This window comes from Grus americana, chromosome 9, assembly GCF_028858705.1.
Source record: "Grus americana isolate bGruAme1 chromosome 9, bGruAme1.mat, whole genome shotgun sequence".
Lineage (NCBI taxonomy): Eukaryota > Metazoa > Chordata > Aves > Gruiformes > Gruidae > Grus > Grus americana.
In genome coordinates this window covers 3491515-3509398 of record NC_072860.1, presented here as the reverse complement: position 1 = coordinate 3509398, position 17884 = coordinate 3491515, and the positions used below count along the sequence as shown (strand labels likewise).

The 17884-nt window shown below is 38.8% G+C and overlaps 1 protein-coding gene and 1 long non-coding RNA gene across 8 annotated transcripts in view; one reads left to right on the top strand and one right to left on the bottom strand.

The window, feature by feature from the left end:
* Positions 1-1736: 1736 nt before the first annotated feature.
* UGGT1 (UDP-glucose glycoprotein glucosyltransferase 1) overlaps positions 1737-17884 on the bottom strand; it is a 45793-nt gene continuing 29645 nt past the window's right edge. For all 6 annotated transcript variants that reach the window (XM_054836152.1, XM_054836157.1, XM_054836151.1 and 3 more), the window contains 16 exons: positions 16092-16187; positions 15680-15782; positions 15117-15196; positions 14496-14685; positions 12253-12411; positions 10579-10664; positions 10157-10241; positions 9061-9149; positions 8519-8623; positions 7864-7948; positions 6395-6577; positions 5020-5180; positions 4428-4542; positions 3643-3759; positions 3143-3302; positions 1737-2705 (listed from right to left, as the gene is read on the bottom strand). In XM_054836152.1, the coding sequence (XP_054692127.1) occupies positions 2680-2705; positions 3143-3302; positions 3643-3759; positions 4428-4542; positions 5020-5180; positions 6395-6577; positions 7864-7948; positions 8519-8623; positions 9061-9149; positions 10157-10241; positions 10579-10664; positions 12253-12411; positions 14496-14685; positions 15117-15196; positions 15680-15782; positions 16092-16187 (1840 nt within the window). In that variant the 3' untranslated portion in view covers positions 1737-2679. The remainder of the gene's footprint in view (positions 2706-3142; positions 3303-3642; positions 3760-4427; positions 4543-5019; positions 5181-6394; positions 6578-7863; positions 7949-8518; positions 8624-9060; positions 9150-10156; positions 10242-10578; positions 10665-12252; positions 12412-14495; positions 14686-15116; positions 15197-15679; positions 15783-16091; positions 16188-17884) is intronic.
* The window catches only part of LOC129210321 (uncharacterized), a 33955-nt gene continuing 27979 nt past the window's right edge, over positions 11909-17884 (top strand). For both annotated transcript variants that reach the window (XR_008578380.1, XR_008578379.1), the window contains exon 1: positions 11909-12048. This is a non-coding gene — a long non-coding RNA (uncharacterized LOC129210321). The remainder of the gene's footprint in view (positions 12049-17884) is intronic.

Sequence of the window (17884 nt, the reverse complement as noted above, 5' to 3'; positions counted from 1 at the left end):
AGAGTGCTGCAGAAGGTACAAAAATCTCACATTACATGTTTCTAGTTTCTTTGTATATCAACTGTGAGTTAGTTTGTTGTTGGTTTGGGTTTTTCTCTTACTAAGAGCTGAACAGAAGAGCTTAGTGTGTTAGCCAGAAGGAACAAAAATGTTCTCCATAGCTTGTTAGATCTTATAATTTAAAAAAAAAAAAAAAGTATGCAGTGTGGGTGTTTAAGTGCATACATTAACTATTAGAATGGAGGAGCATAATTAAAAAGAATAATTCTGTAACTGACATTTAATTTAGAAAATATTTTTCCTTATTCAAGAAAATATAACTCCGAACAAGGCATTGTAAATATTGTGCTGAATTTAAGAGGCTACTTCATTCTCTGTCTTCTAGCTTCTAATAATACTTGAAAAAAATGAAGCCAAAGATGGTTTTAGATAGGAGAGGGTCTTGTTTCGGAGAGGACACACACTTGTCTTGTTCTGAGGGCTTGCGCAGATTCTTTCCCCACCCACCTACCCTCCATCCTAAGTGATCCTCCTCTACTGCCCATGCGCGGATGAAACTGCGGTGTGCAGCTCCTGCCCACCTGATCCTGTGCCATTCCCTCTGCTCCACAGAGCTGTAAGTGGTTTGTAGCTGAACACAGAAAGGGGAATCTTACATGTGCTGTTTTATCTGTTTAAAATAGGCTAATTAACATAGTATGTAATTAATTTGTTGGCAGGAACATTATTGGTTTTTTACACTAGAAAAAAATCCTTCTAGTGTAAGTCTGTTTATCCTTAACTGGAAGAGTTTCGATGGGAAGCATAAGCCACTTGTAGTTTACAGAGCATCAGGGAGACTGTCTGAATTTAAAAACCGACACAGCGGAAAATACCTAAGCTGATAACTCATACTGTCTGAGGTCATGCTTTGATATCCAGGCCCCATGTTTGCATAGCTCTCCCTCTGGAGAGGGGGAGATTATAAACTCTCCTTTCCAATACCTTTCTAGAATTACACTTCTGGTGGGTACCAAAAGTGGGTATGTGCAGCGTTACTGACCTTGTCAACAGCACCAGCTATGTGTGCATTAAGGGACCCCAACTATTTCTTTTAACATCTTTTTTTTAAGAGTTTGGGTTAGTGATTTGGGCCCTTTCTTGAGCTGACTGGAGAAGAGCTGCTTTTCTGTTCAGTTGTCCTATTGAACAGTTTGAACACTACAACTGCTGTCTTTCAGATTCCTCCAAAACATTGACAAGATATTCTTTTAATTGTATTATACATCCTAAGTCAGGATTATCTTTAGCGTTAAGCTCTTATAGCACAGAACATTTACCTGGATATAAAAACATGGGAGGCAGAAATGATCCCAGTTTGATTTCTAAGGAAGCAGTGCATAGGGTGCTATATTTTACTACCAGAAATACTACTTTAGTTCTTGTATTTCAGCTCTTCAATTTCTCATGTTCTAGGGAGCAGACAATCCTACAGAATGAGGGGAAACAGGGTCTGAGGATTTTTTTAATTGGTTATGTTCATAACACAGAACTATGGCAGTATCATCTTAAAAATTAAGACATGAATATGAATGATAAAACCAGCCCAGGATAATTAATCCTTGCAGAAAAATGGTTTCTTGTCTGTGCATAGAATGAAAACAACTGCAGGTAAAATATTCAGAAACCCCAAAATCAAATTAGGGCTGTAATGTGTGCAAGCAAGGATGATCAAAGGACTGAGTGTCTACTACAGCTTAAGACCTAAGAACTCCAAAGTTTTTATTGAAGTGACATCTCTGTTTGAAGAAAAATAAAGTTAATGAAATTTACATGATGAAAAACTTCCAAGCTTCCACAGATTTTTCATAAACAAAAAACATTCATGAATCAGTGAACCACAGCAATAGTAAGGCCTGACCAGTTTTGCAGACTGATTTAAATGTTGAGCAGGAAGGAAGGAGGACACTTTGATTCAAGTCTGAGGGGCTAGGATGAACTGAGCTGTCAAATTCAATGTTCTGCTCATTTTGTAAGTGTAGGCATTTGTTTTTGGATGGGCATTTAAATAAATTGTGGTAGCTTCACATTAAGCCAAACCTTCAAAAGTTGGGCAATAAATGAAGATAGGCAATAGAAAATCTAAGTAATGCTGGATTTGTTATAAAATCAAGGGCATACTGAACAAATCTGAGAAGCATTTCTTACAGTTTGAAAACTTGCAAATAAAACAGTATCCCAAATTCAAGGCGTGATTGTGAGCCTTTTAATGTTACTTGGAAAAATTACCTCCAGCAGTTGAGGTTACGGCTTATGTTCTAGCCAATGGCTCAGTGGCTCTGCGATTTTCAGGCTCTCAAGTTAGATCTGAGGCTAACAGGATCTTCATCAATGGTGGAGGTGGCAACAGCTGAAGGAACAGGCTGCGGCTTTTCCAGTGGATTTTGAAGTTTTGTTTCTGAAATGCTAAATTCCATCATGGGCTCTTTCATCTCCACCACAGGTGCAAAAAACCAGTAATGCTAATTCCAGCAATCCAGATTCTATTTCATATGCAGAAATTAACCCAAAGGCAAGTAATAAAAATGCATACATCATCCCATTCAATTATTCAGCAGTTTTGCAGACATACCGGAAAAAACTAGCTTTCAATATAAAAATTGTCTATGAAACAGTCTAACTTGAATTTTTTTCCATGGATCATAATTCCACATGTGCTGCTGGATCTGTAGAAGAGGAGGAAAAAAATTAGCGCTCCGTTTCCAGCTGCCTCAATTGACAGATGGGTTTGAAAATCAGTATAGAAACCCCAAAGACTTGTTCTTTACAAGGTTACCAGTGACTGAAGAACAATTCATACCCATTGTGTATAGCGGCACTTTAATTAAGGGTTAAGATAAGGCCAAGTTCATAAAATCACCAGAACAGCAAGGGTCTCTAACAGAACTGGAAAACGTGTGCAATATAGCTCTCTGTTCTCTAAGCTTTACTATCAGGGTAAGTTGCACCAGCCACACTCAGCAAGGCCTTTCTGGCCCATTAAAATATACAGATTATTTAACAGATCCTGCATGCAAGCCTTTGCATGGTGCGAGCTTACAGTGAATGACCCCTGTCCAAACACGTAGGAAGAAAGTCACAGAAGCAGGGAAATAAAGATTACCATGTGTGTGTTGTCCTGGCATCTTAGCTGGTGTTCGCATTTCTTTTTCTTTTTGGAAAAGACTATGGAGCAGTTTGATTTCTTGATCATAGTCCTGCCATTCTGGAACTATACGCATCGCTGCTTGCAACTTGGGCTCTTTGGTCATTGGGTTATTACACTGCAAACAAAACATATGAATGATTTAGACAGTGCATAAAAAAAGTTTATTTTATTAGAGGTATGCTTCCCCCTGGTGGAATTAATCTGTTGTTGGTGAACACCACATGCCTGTATTTGGGCTAGACTACAGTGTAGAGTCTCTTTCCAAATTCATAATAATGCCACTGCTCCAGGTAAGACACACATAGAAACTCAAGGAAAAGAAAAAAATGAACTGCTGAAAACCCGTAAGTAACAATACAGGATGATGTGCCTAAATCTGAGGTAGACAAGTGTCTCTAAAACTGGTCACTATATTTTATTGTGACATAACAATGAGGGAGCCATACTGCACTTACCAGATCAATGGTTTTTGCTCTCTTCTTTGAGGAATCATCACACCATGTTTCACACCAAAGCCACTCCTGTGGGAGTGATTTAATTGGGACCTGGTGGATCATGTTGTTAGGCAAATCCTGTTGTGAAGAGTAAGAGTTAGTAGCAGTTTCCACAGGGTGCAGGGTGGGAGGAACAACCCCCCCCCCAACCACATAGTATTAAGAAGCTTATATTTTTGTAAAGAGTCTTTTTTTCCAGTGCAAATAAGAAATGATGAATCATCTGTTTCATTCCAGACAAAGTCCTTTGGAAAAAACCCTGCATACTACAACTGTTAATCTTATTTTGTTGAAAATTAGTTATGTAACAAAACAGTATTAAAGCAGTAATATGAATCCAGTATCAAAGCTGTACTGGACCAGTTTGGAAGACTATTCTTAATTGATTAAAACCATTGTGTTATTTTTTCCATCTGCCACAGTATGAGCCTTACTTCCATGTCACTAGTCAGTGCACAGTAAAGCACTCTGAGCTGGATAGCTCAAGAAACAAGTACCCAGTTGTGTTATGTATTTGTCTTGGAGTATACTGGAAAATTTGATAGTCTCAAGACAGTTGGGGGAAGGTGGTGTTTCCACCCACCAGTTATATTTGATGCTATCAATACCTGCCTCATTTGAAGGCAGGGCATAAGGGGACTGCCCCTGGATCTGGTTGTGATTGAAGTTTGGCCAGGAAAGGAGAGGTGCCAACCTGCCATCATACCCCAGTAAAACTAAATGAAACAAACCCAATACAAACGCACCTGATCGAGGTTGGATAGACTGTTGGGATCCTGACTAAGACCCTGATACTGTCCTCTGAGTCGATCTCCAGCTGCTATCTTTCTGAACTTCTTCAGATCCACGACATACAGAGCACTACAGGGAGATGATGCAATTAGTAATGACATTTGACTGATGGGTAACTTACTGCAGCCCCAGTAGACCCCAAGATAAAATATGCTAAAACAGTCTCCTGGTGGCAGTACAGCAAGTTATCTAATACAAGGCAGGAAAGCAGTTCTAACAAGGTCATGGCACGTACGAAAAAAGATTTTCAACAAATCTTAACTTTGCTGTCATGCAATCCCTTCTTCCAACATTTGTTATTAACAAATGAAGATGTCTGGTTAGTTAACACTTCAATTCTTCATCTGTAAAAGTTGTAGCATACTGAAATTAACTTCAGTGTCCCTAGTGCTTCAAATGAACCATAGGCAGTGGAACCTTAAAGAGGCAACAGTAAGCAAGAAGTGGTTCGCTGCACCATTGTATACCTCAGCTAGTTTTCTGCTAATTCTAAGTTGCAGCAAAAGCTTTCCCCCTCTATTTTGAAAAAACTGAATTCTTCAGTACCTGATATGGTATTTTCTTCCAGCTAAATGACTTGCCCAGTATCCCGATTTCCAGAACCTGTAGCCATCCATTTCTCTTCGACTGTCACAGAACGGAGTATATCCATAAGGAGCACCATCTAGATTGAAATCTCTTAATTCCTTTAGATCTGTGCGCACAATCTGAAAGGAAGGGACATTTTATTTTTATTCGTAGAAGCCTGCCACTTGTTGTTTTGAAATGCTGGTCAGGATTTAATTTAAACTGAGCAAACAGTTAAAGGAAGAATTACCCGTTATACTCTGCAGTCATTTGCATTATGTATATGTAGTACAAAAAGACAGCACAAAAGGTGTTGTCTGCCCTTAGAGCTGGAACAACTAAAATAGAGCTTAAAGTAATCTGTTAGGAGTTGGTTTGACGGCTGAAGTGCCAAATTGTTGCTTAATAAGCAGCAAGAATTCTCACTATACATGAACTCTACTATGATCCTTTGTATCCTTTCCTCTTGAAAGTCTGCAAACCCTTCAGGGAGGAAGGTTTTTAATGTCTTTTTGACACAGATATTGTGGCAGTAACACTACTCTAAAAATACCACTCTGGTGGGGAAAAAAAATGCATTAATATCTCTTTTATAAGCAGAGCAAAAATTGTCTAAAATGAGAACGGTGCAGCTGGAAACTTACCCTAGGTGATACTTCAGCATAAGTTGTAATGGTTTTAACTGACAGGGGATCATAATGTACATATACCAAAACACCTAAGGCATTTTATACTTACATGTTGGTAATCTGTACTTCTCAGTTTCATACATGTTATTGAAGGCATTTTGTTTGCAGTTCTCACTGCACATGTACCCTGCACTTCCAAACCATCCAAGCAGTAAGCACATACAAAGCCTTACAGACACCGTTTGCTTTGCAGCAAGACATGGCTTGGTGCACAAGGGATTTGCCTTCTGGCTCCTCTGAAAGCCACTCAGATCTGGCCAAGTTAAAAGCAGGGGGGTGGGAGGGGAGGGTGTGTGGTGACTTAGGAAAACACCGTACGTGGTAAGTGATCTGCAGGCTGGGAGAACAGGCGGAACTGGAAAAATGGAAGGGTGAAACAATCTATTTGGCAAACTAGCTGGAATCACAGTGAGTGAACGAGGAACCAGACAAAAGTAAAAGGGTGAGCCAACAAAACCAATCTTTGTGGGAACAGGCAGAAAAAACAGCACTCACTGAAGCATGCGATAGTTACAGAATCAGCCTTCAGTCATGCCTGCGAAAGGCTCAAACTTGCAACCTTTCCAATAATACAGCAATTGTATTCCAGGACATACTATTCTTAGAGAAAAGAAAAACAGAAAGAAAAAAAGGAAAAGATGAAGTAATTCCAACCTCTGTGTTACCTGATCAGCATCCACAAACAGGATTTTATCAACAGCTAATGGGAAAAGCACATCTAGAAAGAGGATCTTGTAACCCCAGATGATGCGCTGTTTCTCTGTTTGCTGATGAAGCCAGCGTGGCCATTTATACTGGACAAGCTCATACTGGAAATTATACTTCTCTGCCATGTATGGGATGAACTCCTGCAGAGGGAGGGGGAAAAAAGTAGCTTATCTCAGTTCTTTGTTCCTCTGCAGGGAAAAGAAAAGTGCATTACAAGAGATAGGCTTCGGTCCTATAATAAAGCATAGGACATTAGAAAATGAAATACCACAAAGAATAACTACAGTTTCATTGCTATTTCAAACAATCAGTACAAATTGTAAAGCCAACTATCATAAGACAACTAAATATTTTGGCATTTTTTCCCACACAATTACTTATGGGCCATTTTATAGCAATCCACAGTTCAGTTTAAAAGAATGCATTACTCAAATTGTAAAATTTTGCAGATGGGAGAATTGTTATTTAGGGCTGTACAAAGCAGCATAAATGGGAATAATAACATGAGAGAAAAGAATTGGGAGGGATTTTTTACTAGAACAACTTGGGCCACTGTCAAATCAGTTGACATTCTGTTCTGTGAGGCTTCCTCTGGCACCGGGAGAGTTGCTGGTACAGCACGGCCATTAGGAAGGGAGTGGGGGAGCATATTGTTGCACCACCCCAAGAGGTGACTGACAACAGCAGAGTCACAGCACAGCCCATGGTTGCACCAATGGGGACGCTGCCAGTTATTCCCCAAGCTCATACTGAAGAGGCAAGATTCTCTAAGACAGGTTACTTTTTAATCTTAAATGTTAAAAGTTACAAATTCCTGAATATTTTGACGTCCGTTTACCTCTGGGTTCTGTTTTGAATCCTGCTCCTTGTTTTATGATGTATCACATATAATTGATGAGTATTTCCAGGTATGCTTATCTAGGGCCTGCGTCCCTCTTTACCATGCACCACTCATGTACTCTAGTCAGTCTGAAACATGGTCTTAATGTCTCCTCTTAATGAAGCTCTCTCCACACCTACTCATAGGCCTTGCTGCTCTGATTGCTTCTTTCCTATAATCTCTCAACCCTTATGTATTAGATCTAAGTTTATAACCCTGAATTTCATCTTAAAATCTACACCTTTATTGTGCAAGTCACAAAAAAAAAGTTCAGATTCTTTCAAGTATGATTTTCCTAATATGTGCTGTTCTCTTAAATATTTACCTTCAGCATGAGTCCACTGTCAACCTGTCTGTCATTTCTCAAAGCTTTCTAGGCAGAACCACCAGCTTATACCAACTTGATGCTTTGTCAAAATAGAAGGTATACAGACAGGTAACTGTACGTATGTTTACGCAATAGTATGATGCACAAGTTGCAACTTTTTTCTTTTTTTTTTTTAAACTTTTCCCCACAGTAGAATAAATTTCTAATTAGTAACGAACCTTGAATGTAGGTGACAAGTAGTTCTTCAGAAACCAAAACTTTAAAGGCGTCTTAGTATGTTTCAGCACAGACAACATCATTATGCTATCAAAAGAAAAAAAAAATAAAGCATTTATAGGAACAACTGCCACCCCCTAGAGATCAGCTGCGTAACAGATTACAAATTGCTGGGTTACATTATTAGACTAACTGCAGTTATGTGTCAGATAACTGATCTTCACACATGAAGAAGAAGCGGGAAGCTTCAGCCTATTGCAAATTGCTCAATTTTATCTACAAAATTACTAAACCGCCCAAAATCTATGTACTTTAACTACTAAGAGAATATACCACCTGTCGGCTTTTACAGTCCTTTGAGAAGTTCAGATTCTTCTCCAAAGCAACAACGACTTATTCTGTAACTCCTTAACAGTACATTTGTATTTGGTTATATTGTAATGAGACTTCTAGGACAGCAACGTACCATCTATTAAACTAAGTCTATTTTGAACGTATGAATGTTATGCAGACAAAAGTTCCTATAATACAGTAGATGCAAAATCTAGAGGATTTCTGAGCTGTTGGATTTTTTTTCTTATATATATTCTTGCAAATTTTAACCTTTTTCCTTGTGGAAAGCAGGGCACATCCCCAGATTATAAATTCTCAACTAACCGTAGGAATCTTTCATACAGGTGTCCTGAAGCCACAGAGAATATATTTAGTACATCGTCTTTATCCTGTTTCACATCTTCATTCTTTTGTCCTCCTGTGAATCCCCTGAAAGGACAAAAGTATTTATACTAAGGCCCAGCTATATAGGGAAGAGTGCAACAGATGACAATTTGCTGGGCAGTTGTCCCCCCACACTGGTCAGGGTGTCCTCCACAAGGCAGAGTGCTGCAGACGCAGATATGGAAGACCCAACAGCTGATATATGAACAATTCAGTTGGAAGATGGCTCGCTGAGATGCAGCGCCTGGAAAGGAACAATGTTTTCAGGCCCCCAAGTAGCACTAGAGGAAAGGGAGGGTAAGCAGGTGCAAAGCAGTAGCTCAGTTCTCTAGAAAGAGAGGGGTCCTATGAAAGACAAGGAGTTAACAAGGCCTAAATTCAAGCAGTCTTAATAGATGGCTGGGGAATATCACAGACCTAACTATCATGAAATAGTTTTCCAGTTTCAAGAGACTTGCAGGTTATTATTGAATTAGTTTTACCATTTGAGAGACTCCCAAAATCCAGATTCATTCTCACTGGTACCATCGCTTAGTAGATCTTCATTCATCATATCTAGTTTTTTCTGAACCTGTAAAGCAAAACATTGCTTTAGTGAGCAGAACCACATATTGGGCAAACAGCTATGGAGTGTTATTTTGACACTGGCTCTGTTTGTAGCCATTGGAATTATGTCCAGTGAGCTGACAGGTAACCTAAGCTGTCTGGAGAAACAGCTCAGCAGTGAACTGACATTTTCAGAACAGATTCCGAAGCTGTTTTCAGACACCAAAGACATGTTAGTCTAGATGGTTAAAATGCTTTGCTGAGAGGTGTTTAGTGACCATCATTGCTGATGGAGACTGGCAAAGAAAACCCCTCCAACCAACCAACCAACCAACCAACCCCCCAGCAAAAATCAACAGAACACCTCAACACCACTTTCTGTTCCTAAGAGGTATTCTTGGCCACTGAGACTCCAAAGCAGATACACAGACAAAGCAGTGAATCAGTAGAATGTCCCAGAATTACTCTAGCACAAGTAAATCCTACGAGGAAGTGTGAACCGGATACGTTATAACCACCACTTATCTATCAATTGTCCTCCTCAAACTTTTCAGTTATGTCATTGTCTGAGAGGCAACCTTAAGAGACAGCAGATTACTAATTTACCTTTTAAAAAAAAAAAAAAAAAAAAAAAAAGTATTCTCACATACTCTGTATCAGATTGATAGAAAATATAGTACCAGATGAGTAAAATTTATCTGTAACATAAAATACTAGCTCAATGGATACACTGAATGTTTATTACTAGACATACATAGGACATACAAGACTGACTTTTTTTCTTAAGTCACAAGCACAAGTGAGTCAGTGAAATCTGAGCATAATTGTTTCTCATGGGCATACAAAAGGAACAGCAGTTACATGTCTCAAAAAAACCAAAACCAAGTCTGCAGATAATTCTCTCCATTACAGACGCTGTGATGTGAACTTTGTGCGAACTGCCAGGGATCATCAGGAGGCCTTAATGGACATTCCTTCCCCACTGTTGGTCAAACAGTCTTTTTTAAGAGCAACTCTAGTTTTTAAACTCACCTTCACTTTAATAATTTTGCTCTTGAAGTTGTTGAGAACAACAATAACGTCACTGGCTTCAGGTGGAGAGTCTGTGCCATCATGGCTGAAAATACAGTAAAATACTGACCTTTACTACAAAGCAGAAATATGTTCTTTATTTCTTCTGCACATTTTTCTACATGGCATTAAGCCTTAGCACTGTAAAACAGGTTTGAGATGTGACAAAGTAACAGATACTTGTATTTGAACACACACTTACTGGGGTTTTTAAATGAATTCATTTAATTCATCTCACATAACTTCTGTTCAGTACAAAATATAATTTGCTGTTCGGTTCACTACAGTTTGACAAGGGAACTGTTAGATTCACATATTACAATGCCTACCTAGTTCAAAAGTTTCACAAGAATAAGATTGAAATATTTCTTATACTGTCCTACCTGTAGATTCTGTAGATATCCTCAGATCTGCCCTTTCTGAGTCTTAGAGTCCATGCACCAGGATTAGCTTTTAGCTGGAAGTAACCCTGTAAAGCAAAAAGAGTATTTGTCTGCTCTAGAGAATGCAGATGTAGAAAAACAAGTTTAAAGTCATGTGTTTTGACTCGCTGTTTTATAGCTGAAAAGTTACTTGTAAACCAGCTTATTAACATAACCATAAGGCCTTAAACAAACAAACAAAACCCCAGAAAATGAGAAAAACGCTAGACATTCCATTGAAAACCATTGTTTTTTCATAAGAGACAGGAATATGAAAAGGTCTAGCACTATTTGTTAGATGACAAAGTCTTCAGGGTGTCCTGGCGGGAAGAGTGCAACCCCAAAGTTTTTTCTGCAAAGGCTTGCCTTCATGAAGGAGCGAGTCAATTTCTAAACAGTGGTTGGCAACTAAATCTAAATCAATATTGAAGCTCCACAGACTGGTACTTCAGCTACAGCAGGAGACAGTAACATAGTTTGTATCTTACAAGATAGCTCTTCTACAGAACTTAACAAGTTATAACTTGAAATTCAAATATTGTATACAAGTCTTGAAGTGTCTTCTGTGGTTTAGATTATTACACTTATAGAAGATACAAACATTTGTAGTGATGCTTCAGTGTCCCATGCAATTCCATATGTGACCCAGTCTGCTTTTTTAAAAACAAAACAAAACAAAAACACCCACACAGGGCATTTTCCTGATCTCTTCATACCCCTTCACAGCATAGGCACTGAGCTGAGGAAGAAGATTCCCAGATGCAGCATTGTATGCTGTGGTACGTACACTTTGGTTTAACTAATTAGAAAAAAACCACACCTCCTAGGCATTAAGCTTTTTCCCTAACATACACACACACACACACACACACACACAATGTGATCACACATAAAATAAGGGTCATCTTCCTTATTACAATAAGAAATATTACATCATTATAGGATATACTGTGGCTAAGAAAAGGCACAGAGAAATAGAAAATGAGTGTAAGAATTTTAAAATAAATATTTAGTATCGGTAAACATTTTTATCCTTTCTTTATTCCAGTTTTTCACTAACATTACATATCAAGACAATATTCCAGTGACTAACTTCCCTTGCCATAATTTCAGTCCATTACCCCTGCAGGCAGCTGCAGGGAATAATCATACGCTTGGATTTCCGTCACCTCTTCTCAACTAAATCAAGCAATTTCCATTCTTTCACACTTCCTTTGTTTTCTAGAATGTCAATTATTCCTGCTGACTCTCCATTTGTTCCATAGATCTGAAGAAATGGGTCCCAAGACAAGACAACTGTCCACCTGAGTGGATGGTCTAAGGAGTACCCTGCCTAGGAAAAACAGAACTGTCTGACCTTCCCTGGAAAGAAGTTGCTTAAGAATAGTGGCATCATTGTACGCCTTTGGTGTATCTTACATCTTGAAAGAGGTAAGAGACAATAAGTACACTGCAAGGTTTTAGACATCAGTGTTAAGAATGATGCGGTTCTGATCTATTTGCAAGCAACTGTGGAGTGTAACGCCGCATATCCATAGCCTTTCTTCCATACTAGAAAACACTCAATGATTTATGCAATTGATTGTGCTCACTAGAGGACCAGTTATTTGTTGCCAGTTTCAGTCGACTGCTTACCAAGTTGGCCATAACAATGGTATCAACAATGACAGGACTGGTTGAAGTTCCCAGTGTAAACTGGAGTCCCCGAGGTGGCTGTCCAGTAGTAATGTCATAGCAGTGTCCTTCCAGAAGCAGATACTCCAATTCATATTCTGCAGCTACAACATTATCCACCTGTAAGGAGAAGACACTGCTGAATTCAGCACTAGCTTTCAAGTGCAGGTTTTTGGTGATTCAGTTACTCTCTAAAATAGCCATAGTAATTAAATAACACTTACTTTATTTTACCAGAGTAATTTTATTAAACAAATACCTAGAAAGCCTCAAAGAGCTCAGCTCCTCTGAGTGACGAACTTCACAGACATACTGTTAAGTGTCCCTGACCCAAAAGATTTGAATCTCAACTGGTAAGATGCTAGGAAAAGAAAAGGGAAAGACTGTTGCTCTATTTTACAGGGTTTTTTTTTTAACATTTATTGGAGAATGTAGTCAGGTAAGTGATTGGTCTGGCATCTCATAAAAAGTATATGATGGGCCCCAGAACCTTGAATCTAAACCTCTTTAAAGCTAGTCTCATCTAATAGTTATCATCTGAAATACACGTTCTGTTTTGCTCTGCATTACTCTTACAGTATGTTAGGGTCCTGTCAGAACAACCAATTCCTTTTTTCTACACTGAATGAAAGTACCGAGAAAAAGGAAAAACAAACAAAATCAAACAAACGCAGAAAAACTTGGGTCTCTCCCAGGCTAAATTCAGATGTAGCCTGAGGACACAACAAAGTAAAATATTAGTCTAATCCCACAAAGCATCTTCTCTCATTGCACATCCAAAATGACAGTTTAATTGCTATAGCACCAACAGGCTGCATATTAGGAACTGGAAGTTGTGCACCTGCAAAAGTAAAGCTACTATTTATTTGGAGGCTCAGGATGGTACTTAGAATGCCTGAAGCATTTAATCCCCCTCGTCTCTCAGGCTTTCAGTTAATCTAAGGGGGGTGTGGGAACTGGAAGGCTTGAAACACGTAGTAGTATCAGCCATTTGGTGTGAGAACGTTCAGCGAGAAAGTAACCCACGTTTGTAATGACCACCAGGTTGTACAGACTGTTGCTTTCCAAGAGGCCTGTTTGTAAAGGGCCTGACAACCTCGTTACACATGCAGCGAACGCGTTTCTGTATTGCAAAAGAATTTAACATGGCACCCTGAAGTCCAAAGTTTGCTACTTTGCATCACACATGGATTTTCTAATTTTTAATATATGCGTTTTTAGTGCCCATCATAACACGTTAGTATAGTGCATTTTGTAACCACTTACTAGCCCACTGTTTCTAGATCTTCTGAAAACTATTAAAGTTAACTGCTAACAGCAGGAGGTTAATAATTAGCACTGACTTATCAATGCCATTAAAGATTAATGAGAATCATCAAGTTGGACATACAGATAGTTTTTTTCCATTTTTAATGTCCTTTTTCTACTAAACTCTAGCCCCTTGGATTTTTCCTTCCTCATTTTATCCTGATGTACGTGGGGCAGCACTGCCCAGATCGATATTGTAGTAGTCTAATTCAGGGCCTGTCCTAGCAGCAGTCAGCTCCGAAACCCTCTGCAATTGAGTGGGTTTCTGCTGCATTGGTTTTACTGCTTTATTGATACTGCATCTCCTTACATGGGCCACAAAAGTGTTTGCCAGTAACAAAGCTGTGAAAATGAACAGGTAGCTAAAACCAACTTGATGGCTTCTCAGAGCAAGGGAAAGTAAGTAAAATGGAACAGGACTCAGATCTTACTTCACAATTTCTAAAGAGAGGTTTAAAAAAATAACAATCTTATTTTGAGTTGTGACATTAGCTGTAGGGAGCTCTAATCTCAAAAAATTTTTCAACGAATAAATTGAAAAAGTTATGTAGTGACCAACAAAGAGATTCTTTGTTTCTAGCTCAGGACACTCTGAAACGTTATATACACACACTCAAAGGATCTGTAGGATCTGCTTCAAGCCTACGGTATTTTTCAACCTGTGGTTCAAGGCTCCACAAGTAATTGAGAACAGCAATCTTACTGTCAGTGAGCTTAGGTTTGCCTGCATCCCTCATAGGAAACATTTAGGGGTCTGCAAACGTAAAAGGTCTTAACATCCACAGTTCTGTTTATTAGCATTTTAAAATTCTACATTTCTTTCCCATTACAAAAATAAGCCCTGGAAAAAACCCACCTTTTAAATGCAGTAATAGGAACACGCTGGTTTCTCTTACCTCCTCTAAGTAAATATTATCAAGGTCATATGGGGTTCTGACAGATTCCACCATCCAGCTCTCAGGAGTATTTAGGTTCAAAGTGAAGAGTGGAGACTGGGGCATATCCAAAAACTTGGCAATTGGTCCTGGAGCAAAGTTATTATCTGCTGTGAAAGAAATCTCTGGCTCCAAAACATAGCGATAAAAGCTGAAATTTAAGAAAGAAAAATGTTAGAACATATTTCTGCCAAACCTTGCAAATACTTCACTCTCATTGAACTTGCTGATGGCATCAGCTTTCGCAGACCTCCAATGTCTTCAAGAAGCCCGATAGGAAATTTTTATTCCCTCTTGCATACAGGAGGGAAGTGTTGTTAGAACAGATCAGAATTTCCATCTTGAAGGACCAACCAGAATGTGCAAGACTCAACCATTAAGATTAGTAAGTTAACTTTCATATATATATCTCAAAATAAAAATGCACCCAACTTGTAAACCAGCTCATGCTACCCACAAATTATATAAAAGAGCTCAAAGCAGTTGTTGAGACTTCCTGTAGGACATTTGACCATGTTTCCATGCTTGCACATTCCAACAGGTTTTTCTTTCTCTTTTTAACTCTGGCATGGTACTGCTTACCTTTTCAGTGGCATGTCAGAAAGTTTGGACTGGCAGTTCATAAACACTCTTAGGTTCATATTTATCAATTGGTTCAAAACCTAAAGTAACGAGAAAAAGACATCCCTTACAATGCTAACTAGGAAAAGTTGAACACTGTTTTTATAGACAAGACCTCAAGGAGGCACGTTACCTGATCATTTTCAGTCGTCCCTTCTCATTATTTGCTTTACCACACCCACCTTTTAATTGGTGGTTTTAAGAAGAACAGTTAACTTCTCCCTCACATTGCAGGCATTCTTTTTGGGATGCAGACTCTCCTCCTCAAGAATAGTCATTGCAAACTGAACTGTTAAAATGGTGAAACTCAAAGCTATCTAGATGATATCTAAGCATGGTCTTGTTAGTGTGTAGTATAGCGTAATTAGTTTTTCCACTAATAAATGTATTGTGCAAATCAGACGCACTATGAGAATGCCAGTGGTCACCACCCAGTCAAGGAGGAAGACAAACACTCCAAAATTACAGAACTGAGACAACTTTTTGAAATTGCCATAAAATGCATTACAACACTGTACACATACCAAAAGTAACGGAGCAAGTCTTTGAGCATCTCTGGTCACAGGATCAACAATAGCCACAACATCAAAGTATGTCTCCCCCTCTTTTGGTCTCAGTTTAACTGCACTAAACAGAAAAACAATTTTAAAGCATCAAAAGTTTGGATAAACACAGGAAAAACACAATCCATTTCATTCTGAAAGCAAATTACTTCCTAAATACTATGCGCCTTCTGAAACTAGATAGAGAAAAAAATACATTATACATATACGTATATAGAGACAGGTAAACAGACAAAATTCCTGGAATCTCACTGTGTCTGGAAAACAGTTGGGGACTTCCCTATTGCTACTTGGATTATTTTTATTTTTTTAACAAGTTAAATGCCACTTAAAACCATGGGAACATTAAAAGTCAGTGCCAGCAATCCTATACCTGTATCGTTCTTCAAAAAAATGATACTCAATCCTTGCTTCTCCTTTTGGTTGAGCAGAAAGAAGAGCATCCACTTTCATTACCAAGTCACTTGCACTGAAAAGAAAAAAGAAGGAAAAAACCCAAGTTTACAGATACTCAGAAAATGTGTCTACTTATCACATTTCTGCCCGTTAGCAGCAAAAGAGAAAACAGACTGAATTCAGATACACAAACTAACACTTTTACTACCTCTCTACACAAGTTCTGCAGCATTAAACATATTTAAGGGTTAATCCACCATTAAGTTAAACAGGTTGCAGCCTTATTACTGTGGGTACCAAAGGGTTGAACTGTAACAAGTACAGAACAGCTGGTATTTTAGAGGTCAACCATGCTACAGGCACTGCATCCCTGAACTTCACCAACCTCTTAGACCTGTAAGCGATTCAGATCAAACCCTTGCTTCAGAGCAGTCTTCCTATTTTACACTGCAACTCTGAGAACTAGAAAGCAGTTCTGTATGTGGAGAAACTTCTGAGGGAGAGGCGTCCTATCATTAAAAGAGAATCACTTCTGACAACTTCTTCCTTTTTATTCTTCTCATAAATTTTCAGTCTAGTATTTTAAGAATGTATTTTATCTTGAAAATGTAAAACCTCTTGAAAGTTAAATGACAATTGATTTGTACATCATAGCTTTGCCAAGAAACAATACTGTACTTAAAGGTCTGTCAGCTTTTCCTGAATTAAGTAAGTCTCATAGGTTTATAGTGACGGCTGTTTGAATTGTTCATACCAAAAACACAAGCCTGGTGAAGTCTGCCACGTTCTACAGTGTTTGTCAATGCAGCAGATGATTTCAAAAGCTTTCAGAAAACTTTGGCAGCATTCAGACCAAAACCCACTGCTCTGTACAAAACTAGCCTGTGTTCAAACTGTGCCCTCTTCCTCTACCCCATCGCCCGTATTTCTCTTTTGATTCTCAACATGGCAATGGATGCAAAAGTGTTTGGAATGCGGTTAAAACCTGTCCTCCTAGGACTCGGAATCACACAAGATTTCTGCACAAAAGACCTTGTGCTTAACTTGACCAGCCTTTAACAGCCAAGCAGCATCACGGAAAAACGTAATGCCAAATATGAGAGAAGCTATCTTCTTAGCTATGAGCTCCAACGCGCAGATGCATACCTACGGACTTCAGCTATTTTGAACCTGAATGACTTTCTTTTGATTAGCTTACCTCTATGCTTTTTGCAATAGTTATCTAGAACTATGATTTTCGTTTTCTTGTCTCTGTGTCATTTCTTACTGTTTCTCTTTAAAAAGTACCAACACATTTACTGTTTCATCTTCACTTGAACAGTTCAGTAGCAAATTACTACAGACTTGGGCACTTTCCCAGTTTCTTGCTGCTTGTCAGTGAGGCTCCAGCCAACACAACTCCTCCAACTTCCGTTATGAGGTAACAGACTGGCCATGGCAGATTGCTACTAGATATAGATAACGAGTCAAGAACAATTAACTCCGAGCACAGTACCATAGTAGGGGCTGCCAGCACTCTTCAAACAGCTTCCTGAATCTGGGGGATACAGTTACAGCTCCATACCTGCAGGAGACTGTGAACTACAAAAAAGTCACTAAATACTTTAAAGCCAGTAAAGATAACGTACATCTTTTTCCTTTCTCACTTGCCCCTCTGAACATCTGAGCCTTGACCATACGAACATACACAGGTTTGTTTATAGCACCTATCCAGAGTGTACTTGATAAAGCTTTCTCCAGGCTGCAGAAAGTCACATTATCAGAATACCA